Below are 15,777 nucleotides of genomic sequence, written 5' to 3'. Positions count from 1 at the left end.
GCAACCACTCAACCCTGATATCATAGAGCAAAGTAACCATTGATACATCTGAACAAAAGGGTGTGGCTCTATAACTTTACTTACAAAAACAAGAAGTGGGCCAGATGTAGTTTGCCAATCCCTGATGTAAGCTATTTGAACAATTTGTATAATAAATCTAGTTTATCATGTGGGTAATGGCTATTTACAACCTAGTTCAGAGAAGACTTTGTTTCACTAAAAATTTCACTCTGCAGCTTTCCACTAATCCTTCTAATTTACAGTTTAAGCAAAAATATAATTACATATTTCCTGATATTTGGCAAGAATTTCCTAAAGTTTAAGAATGTTGTAATCACATAAAATGTAATAGAAAGCTTTAGCAAGTATGTAAGGTTTTGTTGTACTAACCAAAATCTTGGCTCTATCTTATCTTCCTAATCTTATTTTCCTCTTGGCTCATTTTTCTTGTTTTAATTAATTAATTAATTTTGCTATATTGCATGCATCTTAACAAGATATCAAAATCCTTTCCAAAACAAGGCAAAGAATGAAAGAAAAAGTAGACACTTTCATGTAACTTTGTAAAATTGACATTGGTTTCTTAGCTTGATGGAGTGGAGTGGTGAGAGACAAGAGTCCTTCAACCTCTGAAAATGTGTAAACTTTATCCATGTATATTTCAGCTGAGTGGTCCATAGCATTGATTAGATTCTAAAACAGTACTTCCTCCAAAAAACACTAAGAACCACTATTCTAGATATTGTTCCATGTCATAACATATATCTTTATAGGAATTACATTAGGCGGTATAATGAAATTACATATTATCATCAATAAATCCATATTTTCAAATGATACAATTATGTGGAGTTGGTATATAAGTGAGGCCCCTTATCAATGAGACACTTGACATGCTTTCTTTGAAACACATGAAGTTTCTATTTCACACAAATCCTATCTGAATGCAAAGCCATCTAAATGCTTTTAATTACTCAGTTTATGACAAATAAATGTAATTTCCATATCAATTCAAAATGTTGCATATTGAGGGGATAGAAATACATGCTTTAAAAAAAAGGCAAAGCAAGAAACTTAAAATCACAGATAATACAAAACCTAATTTTAGTTACACAAACATTCCCATCTTATATTCAGAGCCCTCCTAACACAAAATGTAACTGACAGATCAGCTGGCTAGCTTTTTACTATCCTAGTGTGTAATGGTAATGATCAAAAAGCAGGAAGCCAAATGGAAAATAGAAAGAAGGGTCCCAGTTAAACCAAACTAGTAAGCTTACCATTTCTTCCCCAAACAAAAAGTATATATTTCACAAACCACTAATATTTCAAAGAACACGTTTGGGAAATACTCCTTTATGAAATCACAGTACCAATACCCAGCTATATAAAAAAAATTATTTAAAAAGTTAACAGGCAGCTCACCTAAAATACATTATTACTCACTGTCCATAGGCAATGGAGCATTTCACCATTAAATACTTATTTGCTAAAAGTGTAACTCAACAAATCATACCTGATGGTAATTTCTGCTTCATCCCATTGGACCTTGGCAGACGTGCTGCCCTCTTTGACCACTCCCAGCAGCGTGGCATGGCGCCCAGTTTGCTTGTGAACACACCGACCTCCAACTCTAAGACCAGCATCAACTCCTCCTATCACTGCCAGCACAGGCCACACCTCTAAGCAAAGAGTCCTCAGCTGCGGCTCTGAGAGGTCGGCAAGGCCATGCCTATTATGTTTACCTTTCTCTTCCTCTTTGCTCTCCTTCTCCTCTCTCATTTCATTTTCCTCTCGGCTCTGAACTGAGCGGCTTTTCTTTAGCTTCTGACCTGACTCTTTAACACATATCTTAATTTTGTGCAGCCTTTCCATCAATTTTTTGTTAATGCAGTAAGTCCAACGGTCTGTTCGGTGAAGGATACGAATAAGCTGAATAGTGGCCTCAGCCAGCACTGCCACTACTGGACTACAAATGGGGTCTCCTGGAAGTAAGTCTCGTGGTGTGCCACGCATCTGCATATCACAAATTTTCACCTATATAAAAGAAAATAGAGCAGAAAATGTGTGATATTAATAGTTCTCCTTAACTATTAGTCACTATAAATTTTAGCATATGGAATCCCATGTTAAACTAGTGTTTGGTCTCTTAATACATGTGTATTATACCATTTGGCCCTCAAAAGAAGTGAGGAAATGTTACAAACCTACTGAAGTTAATAGCAGTATGGTCCTCTGGAATAAGCTGCCCTGTCATTTAAATCTCCTCTATCCCATAAGTTCCAGAGCTATTAGGACCACTTGAAAGATAAATATACACCAAGCTGTATGTGACTGATTCAATTTAGTCCAAAAAAGTCTTGTCATCCTCAAGACTCTAGAATAACAGTTAGTCCTGGGACCATCTTATATTGTTCAAGAGGCACAAAGGTAAAATCATAAATGTAGATAATTGGGATATTCCCAATCTGTAAACACACTGCAAATAAGAAGTTAAGTGAGGAGCAAGACTTGGTTCAAATCAACTCTGCATAATCTTGGGAAATTATATTTTATCTCTCTGAGCCTTAGCTTTTTCATCTGAAAAAAAATGGCACTGATAATAGTATCTGTCTCCTACAGTTATTTTAAAGATTAAGTGGAATCATACACTAAAGTGCTTATTAATACAGTGTCAGGTACCCTGTAAATGTTTTAAAAAAATGTTAACTATTATTAGTATTGTTTTTCTCAGAGATTCTGAAATGTATCAAAAAAGCCTTCTGGCCAGAATAAATTGATTGATACACAGTCTAAGGCTGAATGAATTTTTTCAAGGTTCAAAAATGTTGGAAAGCATCAGGCCATAATTCTAACCTGAACACACCAGAATCTACTTCAGGCTGCAAGAATATCATCAGGGTAAAGGATGATACCAGGCACTAGACAGCCACTTTATTTCATCTCCAATTCAGTTTTTGTTGCCTAGCTCTTCAAGAAGCAGTTCCCCTCTCTCATGAATGGCTAGCCTTAAATCATAACTTCTTGAAATCTTTTAAATATATTTAAAAGCATAGAATAAAAGGTAAACTTTTGTGTTTAGGATTTACCAAATCTAGCACTTCTACTATGGAAAAATTATATCTGAGATAACTTGAAAATTTTCCACTACAAAATAACTAAAAATTCTTGAGACCAGACCTAACCTATACTACATCCCCATGTCAAAGCATGGAGTAGGAAGAAAAAAATATATATATATCCACCCACCAGCACAGGGAGACCAACCACAAAGAAGTTTATCTCTGCCTGGCTTTTAGATGAAGGGGAAAGAAAAGTATACAGTAGATGGGTATTCCCTTAATACTATTCTCAGGGGGTTCAAATTTACACCATTCACAAGCTCTGAGAACTCCCCCAGCTGAATGAATGGAAGGTAGTTTCCCCATCAAAACTGGAACTTCCATTATTCAGCTAATGGCATCTTATTATATTTGATTATTTCTAGATTTCTCTCTGATGTCCATAATTGCCAGTGAACCAGATTATCCGTAAGCTGATTCCTATAATTCCTATATTTGCACATATATTTGAAAGTTGACTCAGTATATTCAAATTGTCAGAATATCAACTAGTGCCTTAATATAGAATAAAGGCAATTTCTAAAAGTATCCAACCTTCTTCTAGAAGAATAAATCACCTGAGTCAGGTACTTTTAATGATAGAAATAGCTTATTATATTACAAACTCTATCTGATGCTAACAAATACTAATAAAAAACACAAAATATCCTTTACGCTTAAGTATAAAGGTTTGAGGTTTCATTACCTTTTCCCCTGGGTTGCTACTATAGAACATTACACATGGGTACAACTCTGCTGCATCCACATCTTCAAAAGCTAATTTGGGTTCCTACAGTGTGGCAGAGGTGAGGAAAAGAAAAAGGAAACAAAAATGTTTTATAAAATCGATAATATCTAACCACATTAAAATTCAAAGACCTTATGAGACAGAACAAAAGTTACTAGAGCCAAATCTCAATTAACCTTGCTAACCAAGGAAGTTCCACATATAATAAATGATCCTAATTTGTTCATCTGTTTCAAAAGTATTACTGGGCCTTTACTATCTTTTTGTTGCTTGTTTGGTGCTTATTAATGTAAGAATCAGAAAGTATTAGAGAAAAAGTAGAGGAGAGTGGATGATCTGTAAACTGAATAACTACCACTTGAATACCTGAGTTGAGCATAAATAAAAACAAGAAAACATGCAATACTTGTGAATGAGTTTCAGTACCTCTCCATTTTTTCCAAAGGAGATGGTCCTGGCTTCCATGTCTAACACACAGGTAATGAAATCTCCTTGAGTAAAGCTGGACAACGTCAGAGTCTGCTCTCCATTGTGATAGAGGTTACCACTGTAGGCCCTATAGAGCCACATATCTGAAGTAGTGCGATGGTTAAAGTCATGTACTGGCCAGCGAGAAACTCCAACACATGTGCCTTCATTACCTCTGTTTTCCTTCACAATGTAAAACTGAAATAAAAGTGGCAATGTTCATTAATACTCAAAAAAATCTGCTTATATGCTATTAACTGCATTAACCAATACCGGGAAATACTCATATATTTATAAGCAACATTTATGCATTTATGGAAACATGTTAAGTTTCTTTTCAGCCTAAGTGAAAATAACATAAAAATGAAATAATTTAATCAATTTATAAATATTTTTAAACAAATTTATTCTTTACCTTGTGATCATTTAGAATAACCTTTGAGTACCTATAACATTTAAAATAAGCAATTTTAGCTTACAACTTAATTATGAAGCTGAGGAGGTGTGACTAGTCCAGAAAATTATTAATGGAAAGCTTCAATTCTTTCCATATAGATTTTTTTACTACTCTCTTGCATATACATCTGTTCGGAGTTAACATAGCAAGCTGAGTCTGTTATTTTTTAAAAAGGCATGCTTACAATGCTGGCCCTTGGCTAGCACCTGGGAATGCAATTGGTAAACAGTTTCCTACATGGATACAAAACTTTCCCTAAGTGATAAAGGTAGTTCACTGTCCTAGAACGTTGGAACAAACAATGTGGTTTATGCTGAACACCTGCTTTCCTTCTGGGAGTCCTTTTTGGTACTTGACACGTGGAGGGTGCCTATAAGACCAGCCCTTAGTCAAAATCTTGAGCTCTGAGCCTCTAATGGGGTTCCCAAGAAACACCACATACATGTTGCTTGATGCATTTTTGTTGATAGGGAAAGACTGTGCTCAAAGGAGGAAGAGAACATAAGGAAGCCTGCACATGGATTCCTTCATACTCGTCTGTCTTTCCCTTATCATCCAGCTTCATATCCTTATTGTGTCATTATAATAACTCTCAGTCATGAGTACAACTATATGCTGAGTCTTATGAGTCCTTCTAGTGAATCTCTGAATGTGAGGGTGGTCTGGAGACCACTGACACAGTAGTGGCAGTGTCAAGCGGGAATGTCAGATCCTTCTGCCCTTTCCTGCGTAGGACGTGAGTTAGGTAATTGAAAGAAGATTCTGGCAGCTTTATGCAAGGTAGACATACTTTATTCTTCAGATGTGAGCTTCACATTATGCAAGGTAGACATACTTTATTCTTCAGATGTGAGCTTCACATTATGCAAGGTAGACATACTTTATTCTTCAGATGTGAGCTTCACATTATGCAAGGTAGACATACTTTATTCTTCAGATGTGAGCTTCACATTATGCAAGGTAGACATACTTTATTCTTCAGATGTGAGCTTCACATTATGCAAGGTAGACATACTTTATTCTTCAGATGTGAGCTTCACATTATGCAAGGTAGACATACTTTATTCTTCAGATGTGAGCTTCACATTATGCAAGGTAGACATACTTTATTCTTCAGATGTGAGCTTCACATTATGCAAGGTAGACATACTTTATTCTTCAGATGTGAGCTTCACATTATGCAAGGTAGACATACTTTATTCTTCAGATGTGAGCTTCACAGACATGCTTTATTCTTCCAAGACAAGCTCAGGCTCTACTCTGCTGACCCTCCATGCTCTGCCTAGCGGGCACAAGCCAAGCATTACATAATTACAACAAACATGCTGAATCAGTAAATGGGCACACATATGCAGTTATACTACTCTTATAACTTGTTTCTAGTGAATGTGCTGAATCTTGCCCATTTGTAACAGATGTAAGGTGAGAGATCTGACTAAACTTTCTCTACTTTCCTTACAGGCATCAGTGAGATTCACTAGAACCACCATGACTCATTAAAAAAGTCATGTGCCATATAATGATGTTTTGGTCAACAATGGACCACATATACAAGGGTGGTCCCATAAGATTATAATGGCTATACCATATAGCCTAGGTGTGTGGGAGGCTATACCATCTGAGTTTGTGTAAGTATACTCTGTGATGTTCACACAACAACAAAATCAGCCTAACAACACATTTCTCAGAATGTATTCCACCATTCAGCAACACAGGACTGCATAGTTACAGCATTACTGGGGAAAAAGAAAGAAAGGAGTAGGAAAAGACAAAACTCTGGTGCCTGGGTGGCTACGAAACAAAGTGAGCTGCTATCAGTTGTGGGAGGTAAAAGTTACCCATGGAATTTAAAAATTACCTTGCAGTTGCTCTCTCCAGGGGGAGAGAAAAGGGTTCAAAAATCCTTGAAAGTGAGCTTTGGGTGGACCAAATATATTAAAAGTGTGTGTTACTCTTTCCTCCAAGTGGGAGGAAAAATGGTTAAGTCAGTTCCCAGGACTGAAGCAAAGCTTTAAATAGGCTAGAGAAAATAAAGAAAAGAACCACTCCAGCTATTTCTTCAATCTAGATTTTGCCACTGCTTCAGCAGCTTCTCCCCACTACCCCCACTCCCAATAAACCCTGTAAATGCTAAATTTACTGCTAGCAGTTTGAGTAAACTTGAGATTTTGGGGGGAGAAAGGAAATTTTTAGAAACAGCTTTGTTTTATGACTATTGCACCTGGATGTATGACAAAAACTTATGTAAAATGTTATACTCTTATAACCTGATAAATGCTAAGGAATCATCCTGCTCAGGGAAAGCTGCAAAAGAGAACATGTTAGTGGGACACAATTTCCTTGTTTTATGCCACCAGTGGGTGAACTGGAATTTAAACTCTTTGAGTATTACAAACAAAACAAGTATCTGTAACTTTCTGCTCAGTGTCTGGAGGAGGCCACCTGGCTGCCGCCCATGTGTAGCAGCAGGTGTGCGCTCACCTGCCCCACACTGCCCTGCTTGGCCTCCCTTCTCCCGCAGGAGGTGCCCTCCCACCCACCAGCCTTGCTTGTCACCTAGACTTAAAACACAGCTGATCTGTCTAATCCTATAACATCTAGGCTTTATTGCTGCTCAGAAAAGCTGCTGGCTTTTTGGAATACTGAACTCATACATTTTAATTGCCTGGACCTAACTCTAAGCTAAAATCTGATATTGTATGCAATGGGCTGTTTTAAACCAACATGAGCTATTTTAACCTCAACTAAAAGCAGGCTCAATGACCAAAATTCAAAATCTGAGACTGTTGCTCATTTACGACACTCCTCTGTGGTGGAAACTATGAAAACATGGATACCTGCTGGACTGTCCAGGTCTCTTGTAGATGCCTGTGGAAAAGGGCTTGTTTTTTGAAGGAATCATGAAAATTTGATCTGCTGACTGACTATATATTTCTGATATACATACAGAAAGTTGAAAGTTGGAAGAGGGCATACCACAGGGTGCAATACCCCTCTGTCCACTCTTACATGATGTCCCAGTACTCTTGACTTATTATGTTCACTTTTCTGAATTAGTTGCAGTTTGCAACAATGGGTTGATTGACTCTACGTCCCTCATCTTTCTTCTAATAGACAACATACCTTATAAGGCAGTTTATTAAATGAAGCAGCCCAGAAAGAGATTGATCTTTTCTAGGCTGCTCACTGGATAAATGATCAGGATGAAAGAGGCAGAAGATTTTATAAATCTATTTTGAAAATAAAAATTTTTTTTAATTGAGAGTTAGTCCTGACCAATTCCTAACCTTTCTGGTTAAACTGTATAAACATATTTTTGTGTGAAAATACTTTTGTGTCTCTTGATGTCATCCACACTTAAGATAAAGTGATGTCATAGACAACAAAAATCCTTTAAAACTGACTGCCTTCAGACAATCCCTCTGAAACCAAGGACTCAATTATTCAGACTGAATTGGTCTGAGAGTGGAACAGAGAATTGGAACAGACAGTGGGAGGCCCCATGAGGGCAGGCCACATTAGGGCCCTGTTAACCTGTGCTACCTATTATATGTCCTGATTAGAGGTGCCCTAACAATTACAAACTCTTTGTTCCCAAGGATACCACATATGCCCTATTGGATTATATTTCTTTCCTTTTTTTAAAAATTCAGAATATTTTAACATTTGCTTGTACATATTTGTGGGGTACAAATATGTTATTTCAATACATAAATATACTGCACAATGATTCACTTAGGATAGATAGCATAGTTTTGTATCCCTGAGTTCACCATTTTTCCTCCTCCCCTCCCCGGCCTCTGGTAACCATTATTCTACTCTCTACTTCTATGAGAATCACTTTTTTTTTTAGACTCCACATAAGTGATATCATGCGGTATTTGTCTTTTTGTGCCTTACTTCACTTAACATCATGGTTTCCGGTTCCATCCATGTTGCTGCAAATGATAGGACATCATATTTTTTATAGCTGAGCAGAATTCCATGTAGATACACCACAGTTTTTTAATACATTCATCTGTTGATAGACATTTGGGTTGATTCCACCTCTTGGCTATTATGAATAGTGCTGCAATGAACATGGGAGTGCAGGTGTCTCTCTGACATATTGATTTCTCAGTTGGTTAGATCACGGTGTGATAACACCAAGGTCAAGGGTTTGGGATTATATTTCTTATGTGTGTGCCCTATCATGATACTACCTCAGCCATAGACCGGTCTGAGTTGTGCTGTGCTAAACTGATGCCTAAGCCACATACAGAAACTTAAGGATGAAGCCACATGGCTTTTTAAGATAGACTTTTATGGTTAATGAGATTTGTTTCAACTGGCTAAGTCTAGGACCCCTAAAAGGCATAACTGAAGTCAATACAACAGGTTGGTCTCATCCTGCTACATGGGGTCCTATTGATAGTTTTACTGTAAAGACACTGTGGTCAAGAGCCAAGGGAACTGTGTCATAAAAAAAGGAGTTAACATAGCAGAGGCTGCTATCCTTAGAAAGGCCTGCATGAAATGATGATGCTTGGTTGGCATCAGGGAACTTGACTGGTAAGCAGTTCCCTACACTAATAAAAAATTTCCCCAACTGATACGGTTGGCTCATTGTGTCTAGACTGTTTGTACAAACAACATTGTTTGTGCTAAACACCTGCTTTCCTTTTGGGAATCTAAAACTTTAGTACATGCCAGGCAGAGGATACCTATGTGACCATCCCCCAGTAAAAACCCTGGTCACGGAATCTCTAACTAGCTTTCCCAGGCAAAAACATCACACACATGTTGCTGCATTTTCACTGCTAAGGGAGCGTGCTCTGTGTGATCCCTCATGGGAGGGATATATCATGATCTTCTGACTCCTAATTTTTTTAAATTCTGAGATAATTTTAGAATTACAAAAGAGTTACAAAAATAGTACAGAGTTCCTGTATATCCTTCACTCAGTTTCCATTTATGTTAACATCTTACATAATGATAGAACATTTACATATAATGATTTTTTAAGTCTTTCTACATATCTTTATAAGATCCTGGGAAAAAAGAACTAAAGACAAAATGCTGAAAACTGTTTAGAATTCTACATACCTTCCACTGATAACACCCAGAAGTTACTCCAGTCGATGCCAATCCATAACCTTTTCCTCCACTACCATGAGTTAAAATCTGTCCATTTTCCACTACGCAACACTGAGCTTTCTCTGGGTCAAAAGATACTTCTTGTATAGGAAGATTCTCATCTTCTTCCTCCAACTCTCCTTGCTTCTGCCAAAAAGGAAGCTGGGTCAGAATTTTGGAGTAACCCAAGACTCAGGTAACATGTATTTGGAGGCTCCTTGGTTTTATTTCACAAACATTTATTAAGTATCTACTAAGTATCGGTTAATGTGCAAGGCAATAAGAACACAATGATAAATAAAGCATGGAACTTGCCCATAAAGAGCTTACAGTCCAATTAGGAAACAGAGACAAATAAGTAATGCCAGTATTACAGTAAGAGAATAATATGTTACACAATAGGTACAAAAGAAACATAAAAGCATTTAAGTGTCTAACCATGCCTGAGAAGGACAAGGTAAGCACTCAACAGGGGATGACTTCCAAACTGAGTCTCAAATGATGAGAAGCCATAAAGCAGAGGTCAAAGAAGGGAAAGGCTTGTAAGGCAGTGTATACAGCATGTGTCAAGGCATGGAGGTGCAACAGAGTTCAGTGATTTAAAGTAATTGCAAGCAGCATACAATATCTGGGGGAAGAAGAGGCTGGCTGGTTGGCTCAGGTGGTTAGAGCACAGCCTTGTGACACCAGGGTCAAGGGTTTGGATGCCCTTACCGGCCAGCTGCCAGAAAAAAACAAATGAGAATATCTGGAGAATGAGACTGGCAAAAAACAAACTTGTAAAGAGAAAGAACAAAATCATGGAAGGCCCTATATGCCATATTAAGTTTGAACTTTATAAACAATAGGGAGTGCCTACAAAGAATGATTTATATAGGCTATCTGTAATCAGATCTGTGCTTTATAAATATCATTTTATCAGGGGTATATAGGATGAAAGCAGAGAGCTTAATCAGGAGATTGCTGCAAGAGTTCAGGTAAGAAACAGTAAGGGCCTGAATTAATTCATTCAGCCATTCAATGAGCACTTATTAAGCATCTACTCTGTGCCAGGCACTCTTTCAGTTTCTCTACATGCAGCAGTGTATAAGACACATAAGATTTTTGCTCTCATGAAACTTATATTTTGAAAGCAGGAGACAGAAAATAAATAAATAAATATGGGCAATAAGTGCAATGTTGAAATTAAAGCAGGTGATGTGACAAAGAGTGTGTAGCAACTACTCTAGATTGATTAGGGAAGGACTCTCTGAAGAAGCAGTAATTAAGTTGAGACCTAAATGATAAGAAGTTTCTGTAAAACATATCTGGAGGGAATAGCCAGTTTAAAGCCATAAGGAAGGAACAGCTTAGTGTGTTCAAGAAACAAGAAGGCAAAGTGTTCAGAGTATAGCGAGCAAAGGGGAGAGGACAAGAAGTTCTAGATTTTATTCCAAGAATGATGAGAAACCATTGCAGTGCTTTCAACAAAGGGCTCACATGCTCTGATTAACAATTTTAAAAGATCACTCTAGATCCTGTGTAGAAAACGGACTACAGGGGATAAAAATGGAAGCAGAGAGACCAATTAGGAGGCTATTGCACAGTCGAGGCCAAAGATGATAGTGGCTTGGAATAGGATGATGACAGAGGAGATGAGGACATAGGAAAATTCAAGTTATGTTTTAGAGAACAGCCAAAAGAACATGGAGATTGTATGAATGGAGAAAATGGGAGGTGATAGAAAGAGAAGAATCAAGGATGACTCCTAGGTTTTTTGCATGAGTAACCAAGAGGCTGGGAAAACCTGGGAAAGGAACAGGATGTAATAGAACTAAGGATGCCATTTTTGACATACTGAATATGAGACGCCTATTTGACTATCATTCAAGTGGTGAGACAAGTAGAAAATAGATATGTAAGTATAGAATTCAGGAAAAATGCCAAGACTAGAATTAGAAATTTGGGAATCAAAGGCATATGGGTCTGAATAAGGTTTCTTTGGGTATGGGAAAAGGAATGGGGGTGACAGAAAAAGAAGGGGTCTGGGACTAAGCCCTGGGATACTCCAACACTTAGATTGAACAGAAAGAGTAAAAACCAATAAAGGAGGAAGAAAAAGACCATTGTACTGAGGTAGAAGGAAAACCACAAAAAGTGTGGGATCATGAAAACCAAAAGAAGAATTAAGATAGATGAATGGATGAATTCCAGAGGTGTTTTTTTTTTTTTTTTTTTTTTTTCAGCTGGCCAGTAAGGGGATCCGAACCCTTGGCCTTGGTGTTATAACATCACCCTCTTACCAACTGAGCTAACTGGCTAGCCCCTCAAGAGCTATTTCGGAGGTAAAATCAATGGAGCCCAGTGACTAAATGGATGGGAACATTAAGAGAGTCTAGAATTCCCAGAAATTCAGGTTTAGAAAATTAGGTGAATGGTGGTGCCACCAACAAAAAATGGGAAAGGAAGAAAAGGGGAATGGTTTGAGAGGGAGACATCCAGGCTAGCATTTAAATTTGGAAGGCACTGCATGTAGGTGAAAATAATCATGGGTATGGATGAAACTGCTAGAAAAGCAAAGGATAGAATTCTGAGGAACACCAACGTTTGGGATGTCATCAAAATGAAGGTGGCACCAAAGAAGAGTTGCTTCCAGAGGGAATCAAAGATTGGCAAAGGGTATATGGAGATCCAGGAGAAGGTAGTGGTTTGAAAACAACAGAAGGCTAGAGTTTCCAGAGGTAAAGTAAGATGTGGACAAAAAAGTGGACACTATATTTAGCAACTAACACTTCTTTGTCATTTAATTTTGGTGCCTTGATGGAAGATAAACAACTGGACTGAAGAGATAATGAGAAGTAAGGAAGTGGCTGAAACATGTAGACTACTTTCTGAGAAGCTTACTAGTAAAAGACAAGAGAGAAGATAGAGAAGTCTTCGTGGATAAAAATGTAATTTAGGCACGGGAGAATGAGAAATAAGCATGGTTATAAGCTGAGGGGAAGGGACCAGTGGAAAGGGAAACAGAATACAGAGAGAGGAGATGGAAAGACTGATAGGACAAGGTCACTCCAAGGAGCAGACATCCAGAAACTGGAGACAAGATATTCACTTGTGTTGTCTAAAAATACTTTTTTGGAAGAATCAATTACCTGTAATTTTATTTCTTGTTCTTTTTCCTTTATCTGAATAGCATGTTTGGCCTGAGCAATGGGTGTCTCCCACATACAGTCTGACAGAAGGGAAAATAAGCATTCAACAACCTGTTTTATTGAAGGAAAAAAAATGACAAAATTTGTAAAAAATGATTTTAAGTATTTTTAGAAAAGATATATCATGTAATGGTGATATTAAGTCGCATGTGAAGTTTGATTATACCAATGTCTGATAGCTACTTTTGGTGGTTATAAGTTAAATATCTTTTTTCAGAAAGATCATTAACCCACAGAAAGTGGATTCCATTGCTCTCATGTTATCTTACTATATGGACCTCTGATTAGGCCATACAACCTCACACATTTCTCTCTCTAGAGGCCCAAATCTAGTAAGAAATTCCACAGATTATCCTTTCCTCCTTTGCTTGCAAGTAATTCCCTATCCCCCTACACCTCATAACTTAATTTCTCTTTCTCCTTCTTTGAAGATGAAATAAAAAAAAGAAAGCAATCTTAAAGGAAGAAATTATGCTACTGAGTAAATGACATTTACAACTGAAGAAACTGTAAATTTAGATTTTGGATAAAACATGTCGTGGATATGGAAAATATCTTTTAATAACTTTAAAAACAGAAACCTGGGCCATTTGATCATCTTCTACACCAGACTCACAAGCTGGTAGCACAGCTTCAAGGACATGAAGTGCAAGGAGCCTTGTTCTTAGGTTACCAACTAGAGGAATACCTGGTGGGGGGAAAGAAAACATGTTCTTATTATCAATGTGACTTAAATTTGAAGTTAAAATTAGCTTCTTGAAAAAAGTCCCTGAGGTTACTAAGCATTTTTGGGTGAAATGGACTTTGTTTCAACCTATTTTTCACAAGAATTCCAGTCCCATCCTGTACCCTTAACATACATGAATAGTCATGTTTATGCCTCAGTTTAATGTATGTATAGTGGGAAAAGCACTATAATAACTACCTGTGACAAGTACTATGCTACGCATTTCACACACATTAACTCCATTAATGTGCATAAACCCTGAATTACAGCCCCGTTTTACTAATGAGGAAACTGAGGCTCAGAGAAGTATAGTAACTTGGCCAAAGCCACACTGCTCAGTAGAGGTAGAACTTTAAACAGGTCTGTTAATCTCTAAAACTCATGCTTATTATACCCTCTCACTGTCTCTCCCCCATCCATGCCCTGACTGCCTCACAGAGATTGTTAGGGTTAATGGGAAGTAAGCAGTTTGTACTTTTCTAAAGTAAGCCAAGGCAGAGACAGGATACTGATGCTTAAATACGTAGTCTTTTTAAAATATACATAACTAATACAACCAGTTGAAAATAAACCAATATCTGATTTTTCTTTCAAAAACTTAATATTGGGCCGAGCCCATGGCGCACTCCGGAGAGTGTGGCGCTGGGAGCGCAGCAGCGCTCCAGCCGCAGGTTCGGATCCTACATAGGGATGACCAGCGCTCACAGCACTCACAGCGCTCACTGGCTGAGCGCGGTGCGGCCGGTCTCTAAAAGGACAAAAAAAAAAGAACTTAATATTATATAAGCCTCATCTTATTAAAGGGCAAAAAACTGTTGTAAGTTATACTAGCTAAGAAAAACTACTAAAGTATATTGAGAATGTAAACATATAAATAACATGTACCATGGAAGATTACATTATGTTTTAGCATATTTAAACAGAATAGGGATGATGAAAATGTCTGGAAATGAATAGTGGTGATGGTTGTACAACATTGTGAATATGCTTAATGTCACTAAATTGTATACTTAAAATGGTTAAGATGGTAAATTTTATGTTATGTACATTTTACCCCAATTTATAAAAACAGAATAAGAAAGGACTGACAGTAATCTATAGAAGCAGACCAGACTATTAGGCTAAGAATCAAGAAGTTTAGGCTTATACTATATAGAACTGTCATGGATATCGTATAGTCAGAAGTCACCATCAAGGCAACAGAAATCACATCATGATAAAAGAGAATGGACAAATTCAGATTTGCATCTTCATAATCCAAGAAGTGAGATCAGAACCCATGCCACATTATCCTATTAAACAGAATGTTCTCTGCTTATTTTTAGTATTATAATCTGAACAAACAGGATCAAATTCTCTAGATTTAATTCATGATCTTTACAAGTGCTACTTTCTATTATTAATTTTCTAGCAGTTTTTGCTCCTGAAATTAGAGTTTTCTTTTGATCAAATAAGTACTCAGAAAACAAGAAAGAAAAGTCTTGATATCAAACATTTATCAATGTTGTTAAAGTCTGGCATTACCTTAATAAAATACATGTAATATATAAAAATACTCTAAAACAAAGGCAAAGGACAAATACCTGAAGAACACTTCTGAGATGCAATATTTAGAAGCACCTCTGTCCACTTTGGGGAAGCCATTTTTGATTGAATTGCTTTTGAAGATACAACTCTGCGAAGAAAAACTAAAAAATCCCCTAGATGGAGTTCGGCTGCATGTTGTTTCCTAAGAGCAGCTGAAGAGTGAAGAAACAAGTTCACATTACAACCAAAGTCAACAGAAAGTAGTCTTATAGCATGCAACTTACATTTAGATTGCAATAAGCACAAATCTAATTCAAAATCTAGGTTTTAAGTAAGGTACTGAGTTTTGAAAACTTAAAGAACAGAATGGCAAAAGGTCAGAAAATAAAGCTAAACTTGAAACACCTTTTACATCTGAATGTATATGTATACTTGTTTTGTAC

At 37.2% G+C, this 15,777-nt stretch overlaps 1 protein-coding gene across 1 annotated transcript in view; it reads right to left on the bottom strand.

Moving 5' to 3' along the window:
- HERC1 (HECT and RLD domain containing E3 ubiquitin protein ligase family member 1) overlaps positions 1-15,777 on the bottom strand; it is a 219,402-nt gene that overhangs the window by 64,031 nt on the left and 139,594 nt on the right. Inside the window, exons 32-38 of the mRNA XM_008568860.1 lie at positions 15,391-15,546; positions 13,662-13,768; positions 13,021-13,131; positions 9,860-10,033; positions 4,276-4,515; positions 3,808-3,891; positions 1,517-2,037 (exon numbers count right to left, since the gene is read on the bottom strand). Of these exons, the coding sequence (XP_008567082.1) occupies positions 1,517-2,037; positions 3,808-3,891; positions 4,276-4,515; positions 9,860-10,033; positions 13,021-13,131; positions 13,662-13,768; positions 15,391-15,546 (1,393 nt within the window). The remainder of the gene's footprint in view (positions 1-1,516; positions 2,038-3,807; positions 3,892-4,275; positions 4,516-9,859; positions 10,034-13,020; positions 13,132-13,661; positions 13,769-15,390; positions 15,547-15,777) is intronic.

This window comes from Galeopterus variegatus, unplaced genomic scaffold (genome assembly GCF_000696425.1).
Source record: "Galeopterus variegatus unplaced genomic scaffold, G_variegatus-3.0.2 Scaffold448, whole genome shotgun sequence".
In the NCBI taxonomy this organism is placed as follows: domain Eukaryota; kingdom Metazoa; phylum Chordata; class Mammalia; order Dermoptera; family Cynocephalidae; genus Galeopterus; species Galeopterus variegatus.
The sequence above is the reverse complement of the archived record's forward strand: the minus strand, read 5'-3'. Positions and strand labels throughout refer to the sequence as shown.